Here is a 26,608-nt window from a genome sequence, read left to right on the forward strand (position 1 = left end):
CCTCACTGCGTGAGAAGGAAGTTACAGTTAAGGAGAGGGAAAGAACAGAATGAAGTCTGTGGGGTAGATTAGCAAATCTACCATAATAGACAAAAAGACCCATCATGGTTTTAGATGGATGGATGTGTGTGTGTTCAGGGCTACTTGGAGAAATGGTAGATTTCAGGGCTGGGGCAGAGAAAGGATAAGACAAGCCTACAACATCTAGTCACACCAGAAAGTAAAGAAATAATCAAAGAATGATGATGTGTCAAAAGGACAATGGGACCAGCTTAAAGGGGCTCCCACTGGCTAAATCTTGGAGAATTTGAGCATCAAAAGAAATAATGAAATCAAAGGATCACAACCTATTTAAAAAATCATAATCAAGAGTTCATATTGATATAAATAAATGGGAAAGAGGGGAAAATCCTTTCTTTCCCAGTAGAAATCCAACTAATAAATGTAAAAGAAACAATATACCATTTGGCCACCACCGTGATTATGGCTTCAGGCAAGAATCACCAATGAGTACTAAAACTGGGGAGGGAGGAGTTTGAGAAGCAACTAGATATTTGCATAGTCTCAAAGTATCTTCTCACAAACTACTAATTACAAAGGGAATGACAGGAATGATGTGGTAGAGAAACCTGGCAGGTCCCACCTTAACCAAGCAATCAAAGTTAACACCAATAACGGGACAATGGGACAGATGGACATCATATGCCCCCTGCTATGATGAACTGGGAAGGACAAAACATCACTTCTGTGGTCTTCCTGCCAAGAAAGCACAACGTGAATTGAATCAAGAGGAAATATCAGATAATCCTGAGTTGAGAGGCATTCTATAAAATAGCTGACCAGAACTTGCCAAAGATTGCAATGTTATAAAACCCAAAGAAAGACCCAGGGACTGTTCCAGATGTCAGAAGATGGAAGAGATGTGACAACTGCCATGATCCAAGGTTTTCTTTTGTTCTAAGGGATGTTACGGGGACAACTAGAAAAATCTCAATAACGTCTGTAGATTACATAATAGCCCTACATACACGTTCATTTCCTGAGTTTGATAGTTATAATGTAGTTATGTAAGAGAATTTTTGGGGCTAACGAGACATCATATCTGCAACATACTAATGATTCAGGAAAAAAAATTATAGATACAGAGAGAAGGATAGAGCCAATATAGTAAAATGCTAACATTTGGGGAATATGGATGAAAAGTATATGGGAAATCTTTGTGTTATTCTTGCAAACCTCCTGTGAGTTTGAAATTACGTCAAAATAAAAGTTTTTGCTGATTGTCCTGAAAAGACCTTAGTAAATCTAATATAAAAAGACCACAAAGACCACATTTCTCCATGGCCAGCTGAGAGACAGCTGGATTCTGGGCCTCTGTAATATTATGAATTTTGTTAGGTATAATCAAGGCATTATGATTATGTTTTAAAATGTCTTTATCTTGTTAGAGACTCATACTGAAATATTTATGGGTAGAATTATGGGAAACCTGAGATTTGTTTTAAGATATTCCAGGAAAAACAAAACCAGAAAAAGGATGGAGAGACCAGAGAGATGGAACAAGATTGGTGAAATATTAATAATTATTGAAGCTGGGTGAGGGACACAAGTGCTTGAATATACAATTCTCTCTACGTGTGTATGTGTGTGTGTGTGTGTGTGAGAGAGAGAGAGAGAGAGACAGACAGACAGACATTCTATTAAAAGGGTTGTTTGGTTTTTTGTTTTGTTTTTTAATGGGAGGCTTCTTTGTTGGCGGGAAAATCACTCTCAGGAGGTGTCCATTTTCGAGGTGCTTGGCTTCCCAGAAGCGGTATGGAGCCTTTTAAGTAGCTTTTCGATTGGAATGATGTCTAAACTCAAATTTTCTGTCTCAACAAGCCTGGCTCTTCAGCATCACCAGGAAATGTTGACTTCTTCCTGGGTGATGGCTCAAGGGACTGGAAAGAGCCGAGGTGGGCTGTCCAGGGCTGGGGGACAGGATACCTGCTAACCCCTGAGTGAGGGCTGACAGGCAGAAGAATGTCACAGAGCCACAGCTGCCTATGCTGGGCCTTATGGGCACAGGGCCCACTCAGGTTTGCCCCTCCAAGACCCCGGCCCACCTCCCATCACCCAGATACGGGGAACAAGAGCTATTCCTCATAGTGACCCACCTGAGGGGCCCAGAGAAGCATGTGTTCTCCCACAAGACAGGGATGTGTATGCAGTACATTTTAGAAAATTTTCCATCAAAAATGGGTAATTTTTCCCCAAGGCTTATGTATCCAAAGGAATAAGCTTCAGATATCTGAAAAAGCCATTCATCTAGAATATTCTCCTTCTCAAATAATATCACCTAAGCCAGGTATGAGATAATAGGTAGGAGAAATCTTTTGTAAGTAGGAGGAAGGAGCTTAAAAGCAGGAGGGGGCGCCTGGGTGGTTCAGTCGGTTAAGTGGTTAAGCATCTGCCTTTGGCTCAGGTCATGATCCCAGGGTCCTGGGATCCAGCCCCACATCCATATGGGGCTCTTTGCTCAGCGGGGATCGGCTCCTCCCTCTCCCTCTGCCCCTCCCCCACTCACCCCACTGGTGCTCATGTTCATGCTGTGCACGCTCCTCCACCCCTCTCTTTCTCTCAAAAAACAAATCTTTAAAAAAAAAAAAAGCAGGAAACAGCTACCCATGTGAGTACAATAGGTTGCAAGGAAGAAACAGACTTTAAATTGGGAGGGTCGGGGTCCAGATGCAGCAGTACGTTTACCAGGGCATAGAGAAAAAGAAGCTGGGCCATAGATCACACCAGCTCAGGTGGGAGGCCCTCTGCAGCGATGAAGCAGGTAACAAGGTGCCTGCTTCCCAGCAAACCTTGGAACAGAGCATTTGACCCAACCAGTGGCCTCCTGGGTAAGGCCGGGGGAGGGGGACAGGGCGAGGGTCAGCTTTGTGGAGTATCTGCTCTGTGTTAGGTACTTGGCTCATGTTACTGTACTTCATCTTTCGGACGGGCCCTCTGAGGTAAGGGCCATAGGTTTCATGGTTGTTTACCGATGGGGAGTTTGCCCCAGGTTGTGTTAGTTATTACGGGACGGTACGGCCAGGGGTTCACCCCCGTCTCTCTGATCCCAAAGTCCTTGCTAGAGAGCCCGTGCCCCCCGGTCAGCTTCTCCTCCGGTCTGTGCGCTTGGGCACGGGGCTCAGAGTCCACGTGCCAGAGTTCAAGTCTTCAACCTCAGGTGGTCACCTTTCCAGGGTTACTGGTCCCACCTCAGAGGGTCATGGTAAAGATCAAACGTCATAATGCCTGATTTCGGGACCCTGTCAATTTTACATTGTCACTCTTACTATAAAAGGGGCAAGTGCCGAGAAGGCTCGTTGGCATTCGCCGGTAGCTAACTGTTGAAACGTGTTTGACTGTCGGTTTCTTAGCAAGCAGTCTAGACTGACACAGCTGTGCCGCATGGCTGTTGTGTAGTGGTTTGCATTTTGTCACTTCAGATCACTAATAACCCACTTACACACTAAGCAGGCACTTATTCATACACAGACAATTCCTTATGCAATGCTTAACCTGCCATCTGGTCCCATCCTGAATTATGCTCATTGAAGGCACAGAGCTATGCAGTGGCAGAGTGGTCTGGAAAAGTCCCAACAATTTGCTTAAAGGTAGGGAAATTACATTCTGGAGCTCACTTGGAAAGCAAAGCATTGACGAGTGGTAACTGAGCGAGGTTTTTTCTTTGTCTGAGAGAAGAGTTTGTCTCAACTGACCAGTGTATTTTGTTAAACAGTTAAATGTCCTTCCTGTGGACTGCCTTCTGGCAGGGCCATGCTCTCTCTGACTCATGGAATATATATATCAGTGTGTATGTGTGTGTGTATATATTTATGCGCATGTATATATTGAGAGAGAGAGAAACCTACAGCCCATGTTTCCCAGAGCCATCCTGACTCCAAGACGCATGCATGTATTTACTCAATTTTGCATCCCACCTTTTTCTTTTAAAGATTTTATTTATTTATTTGTTAGAGAGAGAGAGAGAAAGAGAGAGCGCGTGCAAGCGGGGGGAGCAGCAAGCAGGAGAAGCAGGCTCCCACTGAGCAAGGAGCCTGATGCGGGACTCGATCCCAGGACCCCAAGATCATGACCTGAGCCAAAGGCAGGTGCTAACTGACTGAGCCACCCAGGCATCCCACATCCCAACTTTTTATTTGAAAATGCACTCACCGTACTTATATACCCCTTCAGGTATAGGCCAAGAGATATTACTGGGATAAGCAACAAGAAGTTAGAAATCACAGTGATAGACTTTGGCTTTTGGTAGAAAGCCCCACACACTATAAAATCTACAAAAGTCTATAAAATCATTGCTGCTTCCAAATGTATTGGTTGGTCTGGAATTATGAAAGCATGAGGGGTGGGTATGGGAAGGCATCTCTCTGCTAATGGTACTGGCCACCCCAAACGGTGTTCATGATCACACACAGTTACAAAATGGCCTGGGTGTGATATTAGACACAGGAAATTGTTCTTTCTGGAGTTGTAAAAACTTTCTCAAGTTCCTGCACCAGTCCGCTCGGGCTGTGGTAACAACATACTATGAGCTGGGGGCTTAACCACAGAAATTTATTTATTCAGAATTCTGGAAGCCGGAACTGCAAGATTAAAGTGTCAATGTGGTCAGGTTCTAGAGAGAGTTCTCTTCCTGGCTTCTCACCATGTCCTCACACGATGTGGGGCTGGGGATTTGTGTGTGTGTGTGTGTGTGTGTGTGAGAGAGAGAGAGAGAGAAAGACTACATGCCCATGCTTCCTGAGAGAGAGCGCCAGTGGTCTGAGACCTCTTCCTATAAGGACACTACTCCCATCGTAAGATTCCACCTTCATGACCTCATGGGAACCCAGTTATCTCCCAAAGGCCCCATCTCCAAATACCATCACATCAGGGGTTAGGGCTTCAACATAGGAATGTGGTGGGGGTTGAATATAATTTGGTCCATAGCGGTTCTCAAGTAAAAAGGGATTTAAAAAAATCTTGAAGAAGATCCGTTCTGCAGAGCATTCGGTGACAATTGCAAAGGGTAAATAGTAAATATTTTCAGTTTTCCAGGGCTCTGCTGCAGTGCCTCAGCTCCGTGCAAGAGCAGCCCTGGACAGTATGTAAACACATGGGCACGGCTGAGTTCCGATAAAATTTTACTTACAATAACAGGCAGGGAGCCAGATTTGGCCCATGGGCTGTGTGTGGTTTACCAGTCACTGCTCAGAGGGCCCAGAACATTATACTACAGCCATTTAAGGCGAACAGCCAAGCTTAGCCCTACTTCTAAGGGACAAAAGCCAGAGACACCAAACATAGAAATGCCTCTGCCACCCCCGTCAGACTCAGTTGACATTTGCTGAGCACCTGCTTTGGTCCCCACATGTTGCTGAGTGCCTCATGTTTGTTGTCTGTTTCATTCCTTCCTTCCCATGACCATTTGAAGTCAGTATGATTTCTTTTTGAGGAGGAGATCAACTCTCCATGAATTTCTATCCCCGGCCCAAGGTCACACATCTGCATGCCAGAGCAGAATCCAACCCCTGGCGCTCCTTCTAGAACGTGGACAAGACGCCCTTTGGCAGAGGGCTCGGAACCAAACGGAGCCCGCATGATGTCGCCACTACAGCCTCCTGCTTCTGGGATCCCTTGAAAGAAAATCAAGGAAAGAATGAAGGAGAGCTTTATCCCACCATCCGGTTCAAGCTCTGTTGCTCTTTTATGTCCTAAGCTCTGTCAAAACTCCAGCTTTTTGGGTCAAGTCTAGAGTCACCTCCCACCTCGTGATTTTTATTCTTTCTGTGGGAGAAAAGGAACCGGACACTCCCCCAACTTAGCTGGGAGAAAGGTGGCCCCTCTACATGCAGATCTGCCCGGCGCCCAGCAGCCCCCACTCAGAGTCAGGGCCGGCCTGCCGCACTGGGTAAGGGCCAGGCCTCGCCTATGAGCAAATCAGAATAAGGAAGGCGTCTGCCCTCATGCTTTGAAAAGCATGTATAATGCCATAATCACATGTTTTAAAATATTAAAAAGCAATGTTTAAGAAAATAATCTCTTTGGCAGGTGTGTTAAACAAGAAGGCCGAGAGGCTCACTCTGGAGCGGGCGAGCTGCTGCGTGAAGGACAAGAAGCCTGCTGCCTACGCGGGGACCTGGGTCTAGAAGGTGGGTCTCCAGGCTCCCAGCCCAGGGCGGGCAGCACAGCACTCTAAACAGTACACAGCTGGGGTCAGACTCCTCCTGAAGTCCTGACTCTACCCGCTTTGGGATAGCCCAAACGCTGCATAAATTTCCCCTGGCATCCGCTGCCGGGGAGGTAAAGGGGTCTAGGAGCCCCTAAAGAGGTCAGACAGGGTAGAGGTGGCGCGTTCGCAGGTGCCGCTGATGCTACCCAGACCCTGGCCCCTCTTTTTCCTAGAAACTCTGTGAAGCTCTTTGGAAGGGGGGAGCGGTGGTGGGTGCTCAGCTGTGATTCTGGGACACCCCGTGAGCCCTGTCGGCCCTCCTCCTCTGCCTGCCTCCCGAGGACCACTGCAGAACGAGGCTGTGCAGCGGCTTTAGGAGGCGTCCAGGACATGTTGCTGCCCTTGGAGCCTGAGCTCCAGGAGCTGAAGGAGCCAATGAACGTTTCATTCCTGTACCTGATGTCCAGTCTCAGACACAACCTTGTCTAGTTCTGTTAGGAGGTGTGGCTGGCAAGTGACCAGGAGCTCAGCTCCCTGAGCCTCAAAAGCTTCCCCCTCCCAGCTTTGCAGAGATTTGGGGCTTCTCCCCGATGCAGACACCTGAAAGGTTTTCTGCATCCAGGAAATGACCAGGAAACCGTGAGAAGAGACACGGGTGTCAAACTGCCATGTGGAACCAAGGGGAAAATCATGGGCATGGGGTTAAAGCTGGCACGATTTATTTTTTTTTTTAATCAGAGAATTTCTCTGATATTCAGAGGAAAGAGAAACAAACTCAGGGCCTCGTCCAACATCAGCACTTGACACATCTGCCTTCTGGAGAAGCCACCTGTCTGCAGGCTTAGCGTTACCTAACTGCCCTGGTACGTTCTCCAGCACTATTACGGGCCTAGGGCGGGCTTTTACCTGTGACCACCCCTGGAGGAGGTCCTGAGGACAGAAGGCCACTTGCTGGGCCCTCAGAGACTCCAGGAAAAACAGCTGGAAACCACAGCCCCAGCTGCCTGAGCCCCTGGGGGCTGTACCGGATCCAGCCTGAAGGCCCTGAGCTCCCGAGCCTCACCCACACCTGCAACAATTCTGTCCCAGGGTCTTGGGGGCCAGGCAGAGGATGCTGACACGGAGTCTGCCTGCAGTAATCCCCAGATGCCATCTCAACATGACCCAAAGCCACAGTGCCTATAAGAATAGGCAAAGGAAGTTCAACTGGGACCTAAAGAGGGATGTCATCAAAGAACCTGGAAGCACCAGGGGACTCTCTCACCTTCCTGCACAAGCCCCCTGGAGCCTGGGACAGTAGAAACTCCTTCCTCCCCAGGCCCCAGCTCACTATGTGCTCCATGCTGATGAGAAGGAAGGGTAAAGGAAAGGACGGTGACTGGTTTGAAGTGTTCCCCCAAAATCCATGTCCACTTGGAACCTCCAAGTGGAACCTTATTGAGAAATAGGAAATGAATATAGAGAGAAGGAAGGAAAGAAAGAAAGAAAGAAATATATTTTGAAAGCCGTTATTATGCCAGATAGCTCATTTGACATTTTCACATATATCATCTCATTTAATCCTCAAAATAACTCTGATGGGTAGATATTATTCTCGTAGACCAATGAGAAAACTATAACCGAATAAGTAACTTGTCCTCAGTCATTAAACTAGAAAGAGGCAGAACTGTATTCTCACTTTGTCCTGAACCTCTTCCCATCCCGGCCTGGGGAGTGAGCAAGTTAATATAATAAACCATCCCTTGCTGATACATCTGTGTGAGGAATCATCCTGGAAGTAGAGGTGCATTGTAAGTGGGACCATCCACATTGGGCCCCCCATTATGACCCTGTCAATGGCATTTTCATGTCTGGATAGATGGGAAGACATCCCATGGCAGAGCAGATGGGGAAGAAGGGCCCTCAACACCTCCACAAAACACACCACCTCTATTTCCAGATAAACACGAGTGTGGTTGGCCTCAGAGGATTCCCAAAGCTGTTCCCCACAACACCCAGAGGTAATCATGATGATCCATTTCAAAGGTCTTACAACCTCTGTCAAGGCCATCATCAAGGCCACCCATGAGAGTGGTGGTACAGATGATGAAACTCAGAGTGACATTCATGATTTTTGGCTGTGAGAAGCTTAAGGCTACTCAAATGGAAAGGGTGGGTAACTGGATTAAGGTCGGCCCTAAATCCAATATGACCAGGGTCCTTATATATAAGAAGAAGGAGATTTGGACATAGAGACATAGACACACGGGGAGAAGATGGAAGCAGAGAGTGGAGTTATGCTGCCCCAGGGAGCACCTGGACCACCAGAACCTGCAAGAGGAAGGACTCTTCCCTAGAGCCTTCCAGGGAGCATGGCCTTGCTGACACCTTGATTTCAGGTTTCCAGCCCCCTGACCTATTCCCTATGAGGGAATAGATTTCCCTTGTTTTAAAGTACCCAGTTTGTGGTACCATCGAGCCTCATCATGTGCAGATCCCATATCTGCAAACTGACCCACTCATTAAAATGAATCTGCAAGCCCAAAATCAGTCCCACAGAGCATTTGCAGTCATTCAAGAGCAGGTGCAGTGGCAAAAACTTGGAGCTCCCCCAACACACACGTTTCTAGCAAAGGTCAAATGAGGCAGTGCTCTGCATTCTTGTCTCATTTCTCATACTCTACATTAAGTGGCCTTTTTGCAATCCACTTCGCGCTATGTTTTTACATTTTTGTGCTTTTTTGTGGGTGATTATGCTGCTGAAAATGCCCCAAGAACAATGTTGAAGTGCTGCCTAGTGCTCCTAAGTACAAGAAGGGTGTGATGTGCCTTTCAGACAAAAGATGTGTGTTAGAGAAGCTTCCTTCAGGTATGAGTTATAGTGCTCCTGCCCACACATCTGATGTTAATAACAATATATATGAAATAAGGGATCTCGAAACAGAAACACCCAAAACAAGGGTATATAGTTATCGGTTGATGAAAATGTGACCAAAGTCTCTCCAGAACCTAGCCTGTCCTTCTCAGGGCAATGGCTCAGGATTGCTAACTCAGTGTTCGCAGGGACTTAACAGAACGACTGTGGATGATGGAAACTGGTTGTACTTCAGTACGACAGCCCTAAGACACCAAAACAAGCCCTCTTCCTCCTTACCCAGAACTTTGCAGGCCTCTTGGATGAGCTTAATGGTGATGATGTCATCATACACTGTGTAGGTCATGAAGGCATCTTGCACTTCTGCAGAGGCTCTGAAAGAGAAATCAAGGGGCAATGAAAACCCAGCAACTAACCGGAGCTCTGCCTCCAGGATATACCCACTGACAGAGTAAGATATAAGATCACACTCTTGATCATCAGGAATGGGAGGCCATGGAGTGTTTAGGTGTCAACTCCTCCAAGAAGTCTTCCCTGGACCCCAGTTTGGGCCAAGAGCTCCCTTCTCAAGGATCCACAGTAGGCTATGTGTTTCCCTAGTTGGTATCAAGATTATTAGTCTTCCCCCCTAGACTGTGCTCCTTGAGCATGGGCTTGTGACTTATTTTGATCTTTGAAGCCCCAGCAGGAGGTACTGTGCTTGGTGCATGTTAAGAACCCAACACACACTAGTGAACATGGAACTCAGAGGTCCCAGAGCCTCATGCTCTGAAGCAAGGAGAACAGCTGCTTGCGAATCTCACTGTTTTGAAACATGGTTAGCTATGTTTTAGGAGTTATGGGTGGACTTTAGTCTTGTAACAGTTAGCCAAACCCGGTGAAAAGTGGCTTCACCCGGGAGTTACCCTCTTGGCTCGCTCCTTATGTGAACCATTCAACTGCAGTTAGCAATTCCGTCAAGTCGGGACAGGAGGCTGGGCAGGGAGTGCTTCCCCGAGAAAGGGAGGTTCCTCTGAGACTGAAGGATGGATAGGCAAAGCCAAGCATTCTGGACAGAGTGAAGAGGCTCCAAGGCAGCAGAGAGAATGTTTGAAGAACCGAAAAAAATACAAAACATTTGAGTTTATCCCAGATCACTGCACAGAATTTCGGAATTGGGAGAAGTGTGAAATTTCCCAATTGTCCAATTCCCCATTCTATACTACCTCTGACTGCTAGTCTTCTAGTTTCTTCTTAAATGCTTCCAGTGACAGGAAGCTCACTGCTCTGCAAGGCAGCACATTTCATTTACGGACTGCTCTCTTTGATAGAAAGGTTTTTTCTTATGATGAACTAAAACCTACTTCTAGACCCTGATAATACCTTCTATTTATTGGGCATCTGCTTTTGGCCATGGCAATGACAGATCCTTTGTGATCATCTTACTTACTGTGGAGGAAATGGAAGCTCAGAGAGGTTGTCTTGCCAGGATCCCCCAGCTGACACGTGAGGGTCCTGGGTTCTGAGCTCTGAAGCCCACACAGCTCTAGCACTTGCCACCTGCCGTCCCTCTCCCGGGTCCTGGATCTGCCCCCGGGGCACATGCAGACAGGGATGCTCCTACCTCCAGATACCAGCCCTCTAATACTTGAAGATCCTTATTCATTCCTAAATCTTTTTTTTTTTTTCCTGAGCTATCCATGCCTTTATCTTCCTCACTGTTAAATGGGAGAATGACACTTGTCCCACATTTCCGACAGGAGTATTGATGAGGATAAGAGAGAGTAACAGGAGTGAAAGGAGAGAATAAGAAACTCCGCACAGATGCAGGGGGAAGCTGATATAATAGCAAGAGCACAGAGGTGCCATGCTGTGCCAGGGGTGACCCAGCCGGCAGCCAGGACACTCTGGTTCCAAATCTATCCCTGCTATTAACGAGCTCTGAGGGAAAATTACTTTCTCTCTTTGGGCCTCGACTTCCTTATCAGTAAAGTAAGGGAGGTAGTTGGTAAGATCAGTGTTCCTTAACCTTTTTTTTTTTTTAAATCCATGCTCCCCTCCCCACCCCACATGCATTTGCTAGAGCTTCTCAAACAGCCTACAGGGGCCTTGCCCCTGCACATGACCATCACTGAGCTAGAAGCTCTCTGGGTTTCTCTCCACCTGCAAGCTTCCTATTTTGGTCCCTGTCCGTACAGTGGTCTCTAAGTATCATCAGACACAGCTGTTCAGAGAAGCTGGATGTTGGGCCCGGGGCAGACAAAGGATGCTGTTAACCACCATCCCTCCCTTAAGTGGGATGATCTCTGCCATGTTGTCATCACCCTCCATCCACTCCCCCCAGGCCTGTGGGCCTTTGTGAAAACTTGGACCCTGCTTCTATGCCTATGAGTAAAATAGAAACATGATGAGCAAGATCCATATTGAAGCCTAACGTGTTATCATAATTTATTCAGAAGGCCCCCAAAGGGATTATGTCATCTCCAAGACCCTTGAAAATGTAACAAGCTCTGTGCCACCTCTCAGGCTTCTGGTGGGACCACCCATTCCTCCCTGTCTGGGTCTGGCAGCCTCTTCTTTCCTGTAGGCTGAGCTGATAACACTTTAGTGTCAAATATTTATTTGGTTTGTATATATGTTGCACATTTCTGGAATGCCAGACATGCCCAGACTGTTATGATTGCACGGGAATTGTCAGCCTTGTTTATCGATCTCGGTGATCTTGCATGTAACACTTCCCACAGAGTCCGTGTACACTTGCAATATACAGTCATTCAAACTGCTATAGTGAAACAATATGCTCACCAAGAATAAAAATAAATAAATAAATACACCAATTGATGACTCCCTATGAGATGGCAATACCTCTGATAAGAAGGGAAAGAGAGAAAAATGGCCATCACAAAACATTTTGAAGGGGCATCTGGGTGGCTCAGTGGGTTAAGCATCCACTCTAGATTTTGGCTCAGGTCATTATCTCAGGGTTGTGAGATTGAGCCCCAAGTCGTCGGGCTCATGCGCTCGATGGGGAGTCTGGGATTCTTTCTCTCTCCCTCTCCCTTTACCCCTCTCCCCCCCGCAACCCTGCTTGCACTCTCTCTCTCTCTCTAAAAAAAAATAAATAAGGAAAGGAAAGGAAAAAGAAAAGAAAAAAAAAGAAAAAACATTTTGAAGAGATTGGGGATTGGAGAAGCATTGTGGGAAATGAAGTAAGTTGATGTTTCCAATCACACAAAGAGGAGCATATTTCATGTAATGTGAAAAATGCCAACCACAGAGGTGACCATATATACACATATTCAGGAGATCTGACAAATTAGTTTTTAACTGGAATACTCAGCCATTAAATGTGTGTTCCTTTTTAGTTAGTTTTAACTCACGATACCCAAAATAACTGGGCAGGAAACCAGGGCCAGACTGCCTATTCCAGAATAACTTGGGGATCAAAATAAACATACAGATTCCTGGGCCCTGGAGGTGGTACCTGGAAATCCATATTTATTTAACCACTTGCCTCAGATGACTCTCCAGGTTTGGAAACCACTGCTCAGAAACACTTTCTAGGATTCAGTCTGGCAAGGCCACACATTACAAATTACAGATCTTAACATTGTTCAGTGTTACAAAACTGAGGTAATGGTTTCTAAGAGTCCAGAGTGAGCCATAAAGCCCACAGGAAAAATAAATAGCACGTTGTAGCAAGTTTCAGGCCAAGAAAATGGGATCCATCCTAAGCCATGGGAAATCGTTCCTTCAAGAGCTCCTTTCTGGTAGGTAGGGAATTCCTGTTACAAACTTGTGTGTAACCATGTGACTCAAGGTGTAGTTGGGGAAGAAGAGGCCCTGAGAGTTACATGGTGCCATGACCTGGTGTCCTGGTGTCGTGACCACCTGGTATTTAGAAGAAGTCCCAGCTTGTCATTCTGGCCAACGCTCTAGCCCACTGCTCCAGCTCCCGAAGGCTTGCGTGACAAACTCCAGACTTGTTGGGTTGACACATACAACCTGGCCCCTGCACCCTACCCCTCACCTCCAGCCACCTCCCCTCCTCATTCCTCAAGATGCCCCAAGTCCCTATGACCAGCCATGCCATTTCCTTCCCACGGATTCTTCCCCGACAGGAAGGAGAGTCTGGCCAACTTTTGTTCTTCCTTCCCCACTTAGCCTGAGAATCACCAGCTCTGGTCATTATGAGCTGCCGTCAGATCCCAGCACCCCTCCTCTGAGCTCCCGAGTCCCTGCTATTTACCTGCCTTACGACTGGCTGCACCTGTAACCTTTGATGTACCTGTCCCCAGGCTTCCTAGACAATGGGCCCCAAACAGCAGGCAAATATCATTTGATTTCCTGTCTTCAATACCTAGCATTGTACCTGGCACACAATAGCAGTCTGTCAGGGAGTTATAAGAGGTTTACGAAGCGTGAGAGACCTAACTTGATAGAGGCTTACGTGTCCACTGTATGTGAGTCAGTAGAGCCAGGAACGAATCCTGACCCTACCACAGTCGAGCTGCGTGACTTGAAACAAATCTCGCTGTTCCTCCATTTCTGATTTTTACAGTGACAGTATTAGGTTAGGTCAGTGTTTCCGTGGAGATTTTGATGTACAACCCTCCCAGCCAACACGCAATGTAGATTCACTGAGAATGACTCTGGCACCTAAACCAGCAGTTCCCAAGGTGTGTTCCATGGAACCCCTGGGTGGGGGGGACCCTAGGAAGCTTTCTAGAGTCCAAGAAGTCAAAACTATTTTCATAATAAAATTAAGACATTATTTGCCCTTTTTACTGGTTAAAATGTCTTCTAATGGTTCAAAAGCATTGGTAGGTAAACCCGTTAGGGCCTTAGCATGAATCAAGTCAGTGGTACTAAACCGAACTAAGTAATCATATTTGCTGCCATGCACTCGTGGTAAAGAAAAAGCCAGTTCCATGTCAAATCGTCCTTAATGAAGCAATAACACTGATCAATTTGATTAAATCTTTTGAACATTCTGCATGACGAAGCAGGAAGTGCAGAAAGCATGTCCGCTGTCTACACAAGGAGGCCTAGGTCAGCTCAAGGAAAAGCACTTTTATGATTGCCTTTGTGAGTCGAATTAGACACTTTTCTCATGGAACATCATTTCTACTTTAAAGAACCACTGACAGACGGACAACAGTTATTCAGAATTGGATATTTGGCAGACATTTTCTTAAAAAAAAAAAAAAAAAAAGACCAAAGTTAACTTGTCACTTCAAGGAAAATAACTGACAGAATTTGTTGCCAATGATAAAACTCAAGCTCTTAAGTGAGAATTGGAATTTTGGAAAACTTGCATCTGCTCCTGTGAGCTCATTAGCTTCCCAATTCTTAGAGGCTTTGATGAGAGTGTGGTGATATTGACAAATGTGATTTTGATATTGTATGATGCATTATGGCAATATTCATAAGATCTGCATAACTCAGCCAGCTAATATTTTCCAAATGACTAATGCACGATAGTTCAAAATGATGGCAAAAGATATTTCAAAGTGCAACAGAGGCCAAAGGATTTGCCCTCAACATTGTAACTGACCTTGGAAAAACTACCACCTAGTGGAGCTTTTGTGAGGTTTAAAAGAACCTCCACAGTGATCTGAAAAGAGCCTGAAAATGCTTCCTCCTTCTATATTTTCTTCATAAATTTCAACGAAAACCAAAGATCACAATAGATAGAGTGCAGAAAATAGAATCCAGCATTCTTCTCCTAAGTCAAACATTGAAGCGATTTGCAAAAAAAAATATAAAGCAATGTCTCTCTTCTCACTAATTGTTTTATTTGGCTAATAGTTATTTTTCATAAAAATGAGCTATTTATGCTCACATGTAATAGACTTATATTGCCATTTTAGGCGAATCAAGAAATAACCATCTATTAAAATTTCTCCGGTTTAATTTCCAATATAGTAAATGCCAATAGATAAAAGCTCTCTGGGTCTTCAATCGTTTTTAAGATTAAAAAAGGCTTCCTAAGGCCAAACTGTTTGAGAACTTCTCACTTAAGCCCATGGTGAATCAGATTTGCTTTGGGAGCTAAGGAAGCTGAGGCTTCTGGGAAAGCAGCAGCCCTGCCCAGCCTCCCTCGTTTGGAGCCACCCCAGGCTTGGAGGGTGGTGGAAGGACCACCCTATATGCCCTGATGATGGTCCTGGGTGCCTCTGGGAGGGACTGCAGGCCACCCAGCCCCCAGAGCCACCTCCCCCTGGTAGCCTCAAAAGCATCCAGACCTTCATGTGACCCCCACAATAGGCATCTGAAGGAGAGGCTCCCTGAGTGGGGGCCACCTTCTCGCGGAGAACTGCCCTGTAACAGCAGTGGGCAGCTGGGGGCAGAGGGGCGAGACATGTACAAGTAGATAAAGGGCCGGCATTCTCCTAGAACTTGCCACCAGCAAAGAGGCACACCTTGTAAGAAACTGCCTGGAAAGTTATAGACGTACAGAAAGACATTTGTCTAAGCTACCAATAAAAATAAAACACAATAGGGGCACCTGGGTGGCTCAGTTGTTAAGCGTCTGCCTTCGGCTCAGGTCATGATCCCCGGGTCCTGGGATCAAGCCCTGCATCGGGCTCTCTGCTGAGCAGAGAGCCTGCTTCTCCCTCTCCCTCTGCCCCTGCTTGTGTTCCCTCTCTCGCTGTGTCTCTCTGTCAAATAAATAGATGAAATTAAAGAAATAAAATAAAATAAAAATAAAACACAATAAAAATAATTTTCAGCCAGCCATGTTAGAGGAACATTCATTCCATTCTCTTGATGGAAAATGATCTCATTAAATCATTGTCATATGAACAGGAAAGCCACAAGTAGCCAAAGATGCAGGGAAAAATATAAAAGTAGGTCAATAATTAATGATAATAATAATAAATATGTTCTACCTTTTGGACCTTTGATGTTAATGTTATCTGTCAGCTTTTAATTTTTTTTTCCACATTCTAAATAAGTACTCACTTTTGTAGATAAATTTTTATTTGTAATTTTATATTATTTTTTAAAGGAGGCCCTCCAAATTACTTAAGTTTCAGGCCTTATAATACCCATTTCTATTCCTGCTAAATTTACCTTCCATGTATTCCCACCAAACAAAACTATTTCTCAAGCTTTACTTTCAATGGTCTTTATTAGAAAAACAGTTTTCTCTTTTATATGTATAATAATATCATAATATTAAGTATTTTTTAAAAATGTTCTAAGCCCTTGAATATTCTGATATACTCAATGCCCCATTGAGACATACTAACCAACTTGATTTCTCAAAGCCCTTGAGGTTCTGATGATTTTAGGCAGCCAGATAAATCAGCAAGCACACTCATGGCCAGGAATGGAGTGGGAGTGGGGAGACAGGCAGCATTCCTTGATAAAAGTTAAAAAATAGAAGCTGTCTGTTTTCAGCTACTTTTTAACTAGACCTTATTTATGGGAAAAGCAGAGAAGATGGAGGGAGTGGGCGAGGCTTAGTGAGTGGCTGGGATGGAGGAGGCATAGCAGAAGGAGGATGAGCGACAGCCCTCCTGATTGTTTCTGGCTCGGTTTGTCAGTGTATTTGAAATGATGTTTTTTCAGATATCAGAATGTCAGGAGCATTTCTTATTTAGTAAGAACAAAATCCTGAAAATGTAGAGGCAGGGGCCCTTGAACTTTTTAGGTCATAGAGTTCTTAGGAATTCTGATTAATAGCATGTACCCTCTCCCCAGAAAATACATGCAGACACGTGTACACATTTTCAAAGATGATCTCAAAGGTTCTCGGAGCCTCTCCATCTACTATTCATTTATTCCTCTTCCATTCATGCATACGTAAATCAGGCAGACATCCATCCCTTCCCCCATACTTGATTATATAGTGGAGAGAATACGCCATTCACAGCGGCTCTACCCAGAACCTCTTCTCAGGGACCCTACCCTCCAAAGTCCACCTGGTGGGTCCAGGTATGGGCACCTGACCAAAGTCAGCCCAGCAAACCCTCTGTCTCAGGTGTCTGGAATGGAGACACTGAGAAACTGGGTCTCTCTATCAAATGATTGTGATCTCTTAAATTGAAAGGGCATATAGAAAATTTGGGGAGAAATAGAAATTAAGAGACTTGCAGAGAGAGCCAGGAAAATAGAGTGAACATGAAAAGAGGCACAGAGATGGAGAGAGGCCCACCGACCTTCCATGTCCTGGGTGGTCTCTCTGTGCTTTCTGCAGTTGAGCTCTGTGAATCCTACTAACACCCATCTCTGACTCCTACTAACTTCCTTAAACTTTAGCTCACAGAGTGAATTGCTGATCCTTGCAAGCAATATCCTGAACTAAGTTCCAGACACTTCACCTGTGTCTTCACAAATGGGTGAGGAGCCTACCATTATTATCTCCATTTAGAAGTGAGGATACCAAGGCTCAGAGACCTCGGTTACCCATTGCAATCAGAATAAAATTCCCACTCCTTTCCATCTTTAGCCACCTATATATTCTGATCCTTAACCATGTCTCCACTCCCATCTCCTATCAGACTCTCGATCATGATGCTCCAGTCACACTGAGTTTTCTTCTGGGTCTCGAATTTACCAAACCCAGTCCCACCTCAGGACCTTTGCACTGGCTGTTCTCTCTGCCTAGAACACATATGATTCCCTAACTCAAATATGGCTTCTTCCTGCCTTTCAGCTCAAATATCACCTTTGTAGAGAGGCCTTTTCTGACCATTTCAGAGAAACTGACATCTTCCATCCCTGGTCACTATCAAGTACCCTATATTTTTACAGCACTTAGCACGATACCTGCTTATTGTCTGCCCCCAGCCCCACACTGGAATACACATTCCAAGAGAACAGAGTCCTCATCTGTTCCCTTCACCACTGTTCCCAGTGCCAGGAATTCTGTTTGGCACACACTAGGAGCTAAATAAATACTTGTTGAATAAGTAAACTTGCCCATGTCAAACAGCTAGTAAATGATACTGGCAAAATGTAAAGGTTGATCTGACTCCAGAGGCTTTACTCTTCCCAACCTATTAGCTGCTTCTCATTGTTAAGTCCTGATAAAGATTTTAGCTAGAAGGTTATAAAAGAGTGGTTCATAATTAGAAATCTATAAATCTAGGTTATATGGGAGAGAAATAAACAATGCAGGCAAAGGATGAGAAACATCTGTTTCTGATTATATCATATAAAATAAAATTTATGTCATAAAGTCTGGAGACATATTTCATTTTACCTAATCATTCCTTTTTAAAAGTTGTGTAGGAATTGATGGGTTTTTCTTTTTCAGCTAAAATTCTATTTTATAAGCACCAGGGAACTTGTTATTTAAACGTAGCCTGAAGCAAATCCTTTTGCACAGCAAATGATCTTGCCTTAATTTGCATTTTATAAGCTGAGTTTTCTGCACTACAGTTTTTTTTTTTTTCAATGAGTTCTAATATGATGCAATTTTCATTGCTGGTTGAGCTGGTTAGGTAGGCTTTGCTTTGGGTTTAAGGACGCGTTTCCAATGCGATCACATACATGTCTAGTGCTGTATATACAAACGTATCCTTGGAGACTCAATTAAGCACAGGGTTGGTACTTCAAGATTATCAGATGTAAAGCCTAGCCACACAGACTCCGGATATGGCCTCCCTGAGGTCTTGGTTCCTGGACATCTCTTTTGGATTCTCTTGCACCCTTTTGCACCCCTCCTTCCAGTGTCCTAACATCTTGGAATTCCTGTGGTCGGGCTTCCTGGGCTTCCTGATTGGGAATGCCATGAGAAATGCTCCTCGGGGGCAGGAAGAGAAAATGGACCATTCCTCTCAGGGAGGGCATACCAAGGATCCGAAAAGGAAGAAACCACTTCCATCTACTTACACATGGAAAGCTTTTTTTTTTTTTTCCCTGGATTCACAAAGATACGTTGAACATCTTAACCGATCAGGGTTCCCATGGCTGGTCCCGTTGCATCTGCTCTGTAATGTGGGGGCATGCAAGCGGCCTTCTGTAAACAGCGCCTCTCAGCCGCCCGCAAGCCGCGGACTGAACACGTTTATTGTTTTACCTCTACTCATGTCTAAGTGCTCCAGCTGTATCTGGTAATTTCCAGTTATTTCTAGAGCCCTGGCCTTTCTCCTGGGCAAAACAGACTCTTTTGGGCCACCTGAGAAGCTGAGGCTCAAAGTTCTAACCAGGAATTCAGATGATACAAGCATCGTGGATCAAAAATCAATCACCAAAAGTCAGTCCCCCCTCCCTCTTATAAGCTGGTCACTAGTATTTATGGGGGTCCTCAAGACAGGGCTGGACAATGCCCCACATTGGTGGTTGGGGAGACCAGTCCGAAAAAGGAACAGAGGCAATGTCATCCACCCAATGATGCTAATATTAGGAAGCCAGGTGTCCTTCTCTGGGCAAAGAGAGCATCTTAGAGGAACATCATCTCTTCAAGATGGAAGTCACAGTCACCTGACCAGCCACAAAGTAATGCCTATTAATGTCGAATGTAGTGTAATCCTAGCGTCGCACCTGCGTATTCGAGGGGAAACCACACTTACTGAGTATCTACTGTGTACCTGGGGATCGATTTTTCCACTCAGTTCTCTCTGCAACCCTGGAAGAGGGGTGCATCATCCCCCTTCTATCAATGAGGAAGCAGCTTTAGAGAGGTGAAGCAACCTGTTCCAGAACACACAGTTCCAAACCCAGAGCCAGGACTCCAGTCCAGGCGTGTGGGTGCACATCGTAGGGCTCCTCCTCCTCTCCCCAACCCAGCTGGGGACCGCCGTCTTGAAAACAAGCCAACAGTAGTCATCACCTTCAATCACACGCCTCACATTTGGTGAGCGCTTACCACAGGTCAGGCATTTTTTCTAAGCATCTCATTTGTCCTATCTCGTTGAATGCTTGCAACAGCCCCGATGTGCTTAGCTACTTCTAGGGTCATTATTTTATGCTGAAAACACCTGGGTCACGGAGTGGTTAAGGAACTTGCCCAGGGTCCCAAGGACTGTAGGGGAGGCACCTCCTGCTGAAACCAACTATGACTCCCCAGGGACTCGCAGCCATACCTGGTGACTTCTCTCAGTATGTGTACCCTCTTTCTCAAGCTGGTTCCCAGCCCACCCAGCAGTGTCCACCCACACCTACCTTCCTCCCCTTCCTCTGAGACTGACGGTCCCCTGGTAGGGGCTGCTGGCCCTCTGGCAGGCTGACCTTCTCCTCTCTAGTTTGTGGCAGAGCAAAGGATCCCAGTTTCCCATCTGACGTGGGCCTTTGGCACCTAGTTCCCAAGTTCCAGGTATAATTGTAGTGTTTCTGTAGATTATTACGTCACCCAGGCAAAATGGCTTCTTCAATTACTTAATCCCCCAGGGTTTTTCGCAGAGACAGTAACCTGCCTTGCCAGTGTTCTTCTGGGGCTTTAATAAGATCATTATGGAAGGAGCCTGGCCCAAAGTTAAGTGCCTAAGATAAGACTATGCTTTTCCTTCCTCTTCTTGCTGAGTTTACCCTTTACAATATAATAGCAATTTAAAAAGACAGTCTCAGAGTCTTCAAATGCTTCTCTCCTCGGGGCAGCCTAGGGGGTGGAAAAGGAGCACTTCAAGAAACAGATACCACACCCTGGCCCTGTTGCCTACTTGCTGTGCACTCTTTAGCAGGTCACTTAACCTTTCTGGGCTGCAGTTTTCTCATCTGTAAAATGAGGAGATCTGGGCCAGATGATCTCTCAAGCACGGACTAGTCCAAGTTTTCTCTGATCATAATTATTAAACCTTCCTCCTTGAAATATTTAGAAATGAGTATTCTTTGCCTCTGTGAGGCCAGAGCTACTTGTTCCCACCCCAACCTCTGGTGCTTTTAAGAAAATTACCCTGGAGATGCTGTGGAAATGGCCCGGGGCTGCCTTTCCAGAAGAGGGTCGGACACATGACGCATGAGCAGTTGGCCGTTGTGTAGGGCGTGGAGCCGGGGCCCGGGAAGCAGGGGCCTGTCTGCCTCCTCCTGATTTAGCCCCACAGACTGCAAGTCCCCTGCACTCTCGGCTCTAATTATCTTATTCGTAAAATGGGAATAGGAAGGAGTGAGGGAAAGTTTGCACTAAGCGTTTTAAACTGTTTTGACATTACAAAAGCCATGAAAAAATATAGAAAATTTGGGAATAGATATTAGGAAAAAAAGTCATCCAGCACTTCATCTTTCTAGTTCAGTTACTAGTCATTACTAGTTTGGTCTTTCCCTTCATTTGTGTGATCTACCCAGTAACTACGTAAGTTTGTGTCTTTTTTTGTTGTTATTGTTTTGTTTCTGGTCTTTTGGACTTAATATTGTCATAAAATTTTGCAGGTTGCTTCACAATCTTTGCAAGCATCCCATGTAATGATGCATATTTCTTGTCATTCCATTTGACTTTTGGGTTATTTTTGAACACTAAAGATAATTGTTTCTTTTATTATTTATAAATATAGGCTATGTTTCATCTGTGTGTGTGTGTGTGTGTGTGTATAGATAGATATGTTTGTTTCTAAGGGACTAGATTCTCAAGAATAAATTCTCTAGAATGAAATTACTGCTTTAAAGGATTTCATCATTTTTGCAGCTTTTGGTACATGTTGTCAAATTGCTTTCCCAAAGGGCTACACTGACTTAAGATGCCATCAGCACTTACTCATTTGCTGCATCTTCACCAGAATTGCTTATTATCATTTCAACGTTTTGTAGATTTAATAGGCAAGGCAGTGCCAATTGTTTCAATTAACTGAGGAAGCCAATCATTTTCCCCTATTTTTTTACTCTTCCCTCTTCACAGGACTAGGAGATCTCGGAGACCTGTCAGTCCAGTCCTCTAACATTTTAAGGCTGGGAGCCTTCAAGAAGGCAGACAGAGAACAAACTTACAGAGAGTCAGACAGGATACCCCGTGAAGATGTAAGTAACCTTGTTCAGCATTTTCTGGGTGGAAGCAGAGAGGAAAAACTGTAACAGGTGACTAAAGAATACCTAAAGAGGGGGGCGTCTGGATGGCTGACTCTTAATTTCGGCTCAGGTCATGATCTCAGGTCATGAGATCAAGCCCTGCATGGGGCTCCATGTTGGGTGTGGAGCCTACTTAAGATTCTTTCTCTCTCCCTCTCAAAAAAAAAAAAAAAAGAATTCCTAAATCCCTAAAGAGGGATTCTGGCTAAACTCAAAAGGGATACCCCGCTTCTGTGAGGTTTTGGCAGCTCCATTTATGTACATTGGAAATGAGGCAGTTGCTTTTTCTTCTGTGATCAAGAGGAGCAAATAAGAATTCATTCATGACATTAAAGGTAGAATACTTATTCACATGGGCTGCGTTTAGGAATTGAGACTAATACCTTCCTTAAACACAGACACAGTATAGCAGATTTATTCTGTATCTAGTTGGTATGTCTAAGGTACTTGAACTGATATCCCTACTAACAACCAACTGCCTTGATCAAAAGGTTAGTAAAAACCCATGACCTTCAAAACGCTGGAGTCTTACCACCGGGGGGGATTCTCCATCTTTCCTTAAATATACTTACTTCAATTTTTCCCAGGTCTCTTCACCAAATTTCTCTATCACAAGGGATTGCAGACAGGTGTTGATAAATCCGTACTAGAACACAAAACAAGAGGGAAAATATGAGTAATGAAGCATGAAATCCCCAGTCATAGACATCTGAACAGTTTCTTTTAGGAAAAGTACAAAGGCATCTTCTTGACGAAATGAATTATACTTTTTCCCTGTTTCTTGTGAGTTTATTGGTTTGATAGTTGTGCTTCTTCTCAACTTAGAGAAGTCATTTCCATAGAGAAAACCTAGGAGCTAAATTTGAAATCAGACTAGAATTAGAAGAGGTTCATTGTAATCATCTCCAAAATGGGGAATCGTTTGGTTAGAACAAAGAGTTCAAAAACACAACAGGGGCATGGGGTTCGAGACCGGGACCAGGAAGGGCACTCGCCTCATGCCATGTCAAAAAGGCAGGGAAAGGACAATTCTCTTTTCTTTATAAAAATGAGTCAGGAATGGTGTGTTTGCAGAGGAAGACATCAAAAGTGGAGGAAAATAAAGGGAGAAAAAAACTAACAATAAAGAAAGAGCAATGGGATTAGCAGAGTTTTCTTCCTGGTTTGCTCATTAATCTGCAATCTTCCTTCTTTCCTCCTTCAGATAAAAAAAAATTTTTTTTAAATAATAAGCTTATAAATGCCTCTGCTTGGTGAAGGATAGTACAACCCATGCAGGCCACCCATCTCCACAGCACGGGGACACCTAACCTAGGAGTGTGATGATTGGATTAGATTTGAAAGCACCAAGGGAACTCAGTTTTAAAAAAAAAATCTTCATCAAGTAAAGAATCCTTCTGTCTCGCAAATATCAGGCTCAAAACTTACAAGTTTGGATGTTTATGTATGGGGATTTCTTATAGGGAGAGAGGCCGATGCCAGCAGGAAGAAGAGGGGTCTGAGCCCTAACAGCTCTTTCTGGGAACACACTGTCCACCCCGCTTGGCTGTGTTTCCAGTTCCACACCAAAATGAAGTCTTTTCCCTTCACTCCATCTCGTCCTGGCTCCATCTGCTCCCCCACGTGTGACTCATTTAAAAGGCCACACGGTAGCCTGGCATTAAAAACGCTCTCTCGAACCATCAAAATCTATGTTTCCATTGTCCCTGCCGCGGCTGCCTTTGGCTTACCCAGATGCCTTCCCCCTCTCCCCAAATACAGATGGCCCTTCTCTGATGGTGTTTCCTTCCTCATTGCTCAGTCACTCCGTGGCAAGTCTTGGCTCCATTGTTGCCTTGTCTCTAGAACCGCTCCCGCTTCCTTCACCGGATACTGGCCGGCATTCCCTATGTCCCAGACTCTCACCTTCTGTGTCCCTATTACCACAGGATTGTTATGTTACCACATCACATGTGCACGCACATATTTCCTATTTATCTATCTACATAGCCATCTATCAACACATCTACCCATACACACACACACACACACACACACACACACTCACATCATTTTTGCATATCGTTTTTTCCCCTCTCCTCTGCTAAATTGTAAGTTCCTTGGGGTCAGGAAGTACGTATAATTTATCTGTATTGCAGCTAAACTGGCCAGATGGTATCTGGCACGTAGTAGGTATTTAATAAATACTTATTGAACAAATAAGTACTGAATTGAAGCCTTGAGTTTGAAAGCATGAAAATGTTTAAATATCTCCAGGCATTTAAAATCAATTCAATGTTAACAAAGATAGCAACTGTTTATCCTAGCAATGTTTGCAAGAGAGTGCCGAGGCCAACGTAAATACCATGCCCGCTGCCTAAGCCTCCTAGTGTGTGACAAAGGAAAGCAAGGCGCAGGCGTATCAGCTGGTGAGTTATAACCACATGGGATCACGTATCTCAAAATTTAATGAGTTTAGGGTCAGTGGGACATGCACTCTAGGACCAGCATCAGGTCTTTGGCATTCAGTGGTCTCTGAAGTCAGTGGCATAGGTAGCCATTTGGGGGCTCTGAACATATAGGTCGGAGGGCAACCCCCTCACCCTCTGCTGGTTATAAATACGCTTTCTCCTGAATATTAAAATCACGGGACTTTCTCCACCCCTGGAGAGAGCAAAAAAAGAGGCAGCTGACAGGCTGGTCCTGCATATGGGAGAGATCTTTTGTACTTGCTACTCACACACCAGTTCACGGGGATTCTCACCAAGACACACTCCTTATACGTTTGAGGGCCTGACTGGAATGGGCAAGAATGACAAACAGCTCCCAAATTCTCTAACACTCGGGAACCAACACCTTTAAACTAGTTACATCACCAGGCAGGTAGGGACCCTCACTGGCTAGTGGCACCCAGATCTTTTGAGGACCACTGGAGAGTAGCTGTGGTACCTTTAAGAAACATCAGTGTTCAAAAGAAGCAATTGTTCCCTTTTTAGAAAAAGTCAGAAAATGTTAAGTTTAGCTAAGTATTTCTCCTGCAAAGATCACTTTGCACGTTCCATATCTAATCCTGCTCCCGGGGCCTGCCATCTGTTGGCTGGGGGGCTGGGGCCCCAGAACATAATCCAGCCTCCGTGAGCCCAGAGAGGGGGTGGGGCTTAGAGGAAACAGCTTGCGCTCGGAGCCAGATGGCTTTCTGTCTCTGTGCCTTAGAGCTTCGTGGCTTTGGGGAAATCACCTACCCTCTCTGAGCCCAGGCGGCTTAAGAGCCAAACTGAACTAATAGTGCTTACTCTTACAGTACTACCGCTGGGGTTGTAGAGGAATGCTGCCGGCTGCTGGCCAGCCCCACATTTTACCAGCTGTTTGACCCCGCACCTTCCCCAGATCTCATTCATCCTCAGTTGTTTCATCTGGACAATGGGGATGAGAATGGTCCCTTCTTCATTGGTTTGAGGTGAGGATTAAATGAGATCGTAGGTATGAAGCACTGAGCACATAGCAAATGCTCGGGAAACGATAGCCATTTTTCTTCGAGAATGTGCATTTTGAGCAAGAGGTGCCCCACGCGTGGATGCCGAGGGGAAGGGAGGACAGAGGACGCTGGGAGGCCCTTACCATGTTGCTGCAGCGGCTGCCTTCAGGCAGAAGCCGTCTTGGGGGAGCACCAAGCTCCTGACCGACACGTCCCCCAGGCATTCAGAAGAACGGCCGGCATCTCCCGAAGCCTGTCTTGTAGCATCTGGGCGTCCACAGGGAGATCAGGAGCTGAGCACTGGCCTTGCAGCAAGGAGCTAACCATTGAGTCCTTAGTCAGCGAGGGAGTCAAAAGTCAGGCTGCCCCACCAGCTAATGCGTGGGGCCTGCTGCCAGGTTCCCCTCGGGGTGCACCTCCCCGGTGCTAATTCCTTGGGGGTTCAGCCTGAAACTTGAACCTGTCCCAGAGGTGCCAACACAACAGCACCGTACCTGCAGCTTGGAGCCTCCAGGGCCTGGAGCCCGCAGAAACCCGCAGAGCACTCCCTACCTGTAGGGGAAGGCTCGGAGGGCGAGCACATCCTGATCCTGCTGGACTCTGGGGCTTCCTTTTGCTTCCCACCTAATCTTGCTGCAAATTCAGAAACTCACTTTGCTCCCTCTCCCACTCAATCCCCCCGCAGAGAGGTTGGCATCTCATTCTCTATGACGCATTCTTTCCTATCTTGGCTGAAGGGGGAGGCCAGGATTCCTGAAGCCCAGGAGGCTTTTGCAAAGTCGTTCATCCTTTCATTTGACAGATCACAGTCAGTCACCTTCCTGTGTGATGTCACCATGGTGAGCACCTCCAGAGTACAGAGGCAGAGGTGTGGGCTATGCTCCCAGGTGGCCAGCCACAGAGCCCTCTGCCCCCAGAGCACTCTTAGAACCCTGAACTTGACTTTCAGGATGCCCCTGGGATCCTGTTGGAAGACTGCCTTGCAGATGAAATTGCCTTTTGAGAGGTCTTTTTAGTTCTTCTTTAATTAAACCTCCTTGGACGTGGTCCAAAGATGGCCTGCCTTGACCAGAACTTGACTCTATGATGTTAGAATGTGAGACTCCCTGGTGCCTTAAAGCCTTACCTTCCTCCCCATCCGCACTCCATTCAGGCTCTGGTAACC

The 26,608-nt window shown here is 45.6% G+C and overlaps 1 protein-coding gene across 1 annotated transcript in view; it reads right to left on the bottom strand.

Annotated features, from left to right (window-relative positions):
* LOC116631676 (guanylate cyclase soluble subunit beta-2-like) overlaps nucleotides 1-26,059 on the bottom strand; it is a 62,733-nt gene extending 36,674 nt beyond the window's left edge. Inside the window, 3 exon segments of the mRNA XM_032403084.1 lie at nucleotides 9,339-9,433; nucleotides 22,562-22,635; nucleotides 25,587-26,059. Of these exon segments, the coding sequence (XP_032258975.1) occupies nucleotides 9,339-9,433; nucleotides 22,562-22,635; nucleotides 25,587-25,667 (250 nt within the window). The 5' untranslated portion in view covers nucleotides 25,668-26,059.
* Nucleotides 26,060-26,608: the final 549 nt, after the last annotated feature.

This window comes from Phoca vitulina, unplaced genomic scaffold (genome assembly GCF_004348235.1).
Source record: "Phoca vitulina isolate PV1807 unplaced genomic scaffold, GSC_HSeal_1.0 scaffold5, whole genome shotgun sequence".
NCBI classification, from domain to species: domain Eukaryota; kingdom Metazoa; phylum Chordata; class Mammalia; order Carnivora; family Phocidae; genus Phoca; species Phoca vitulina.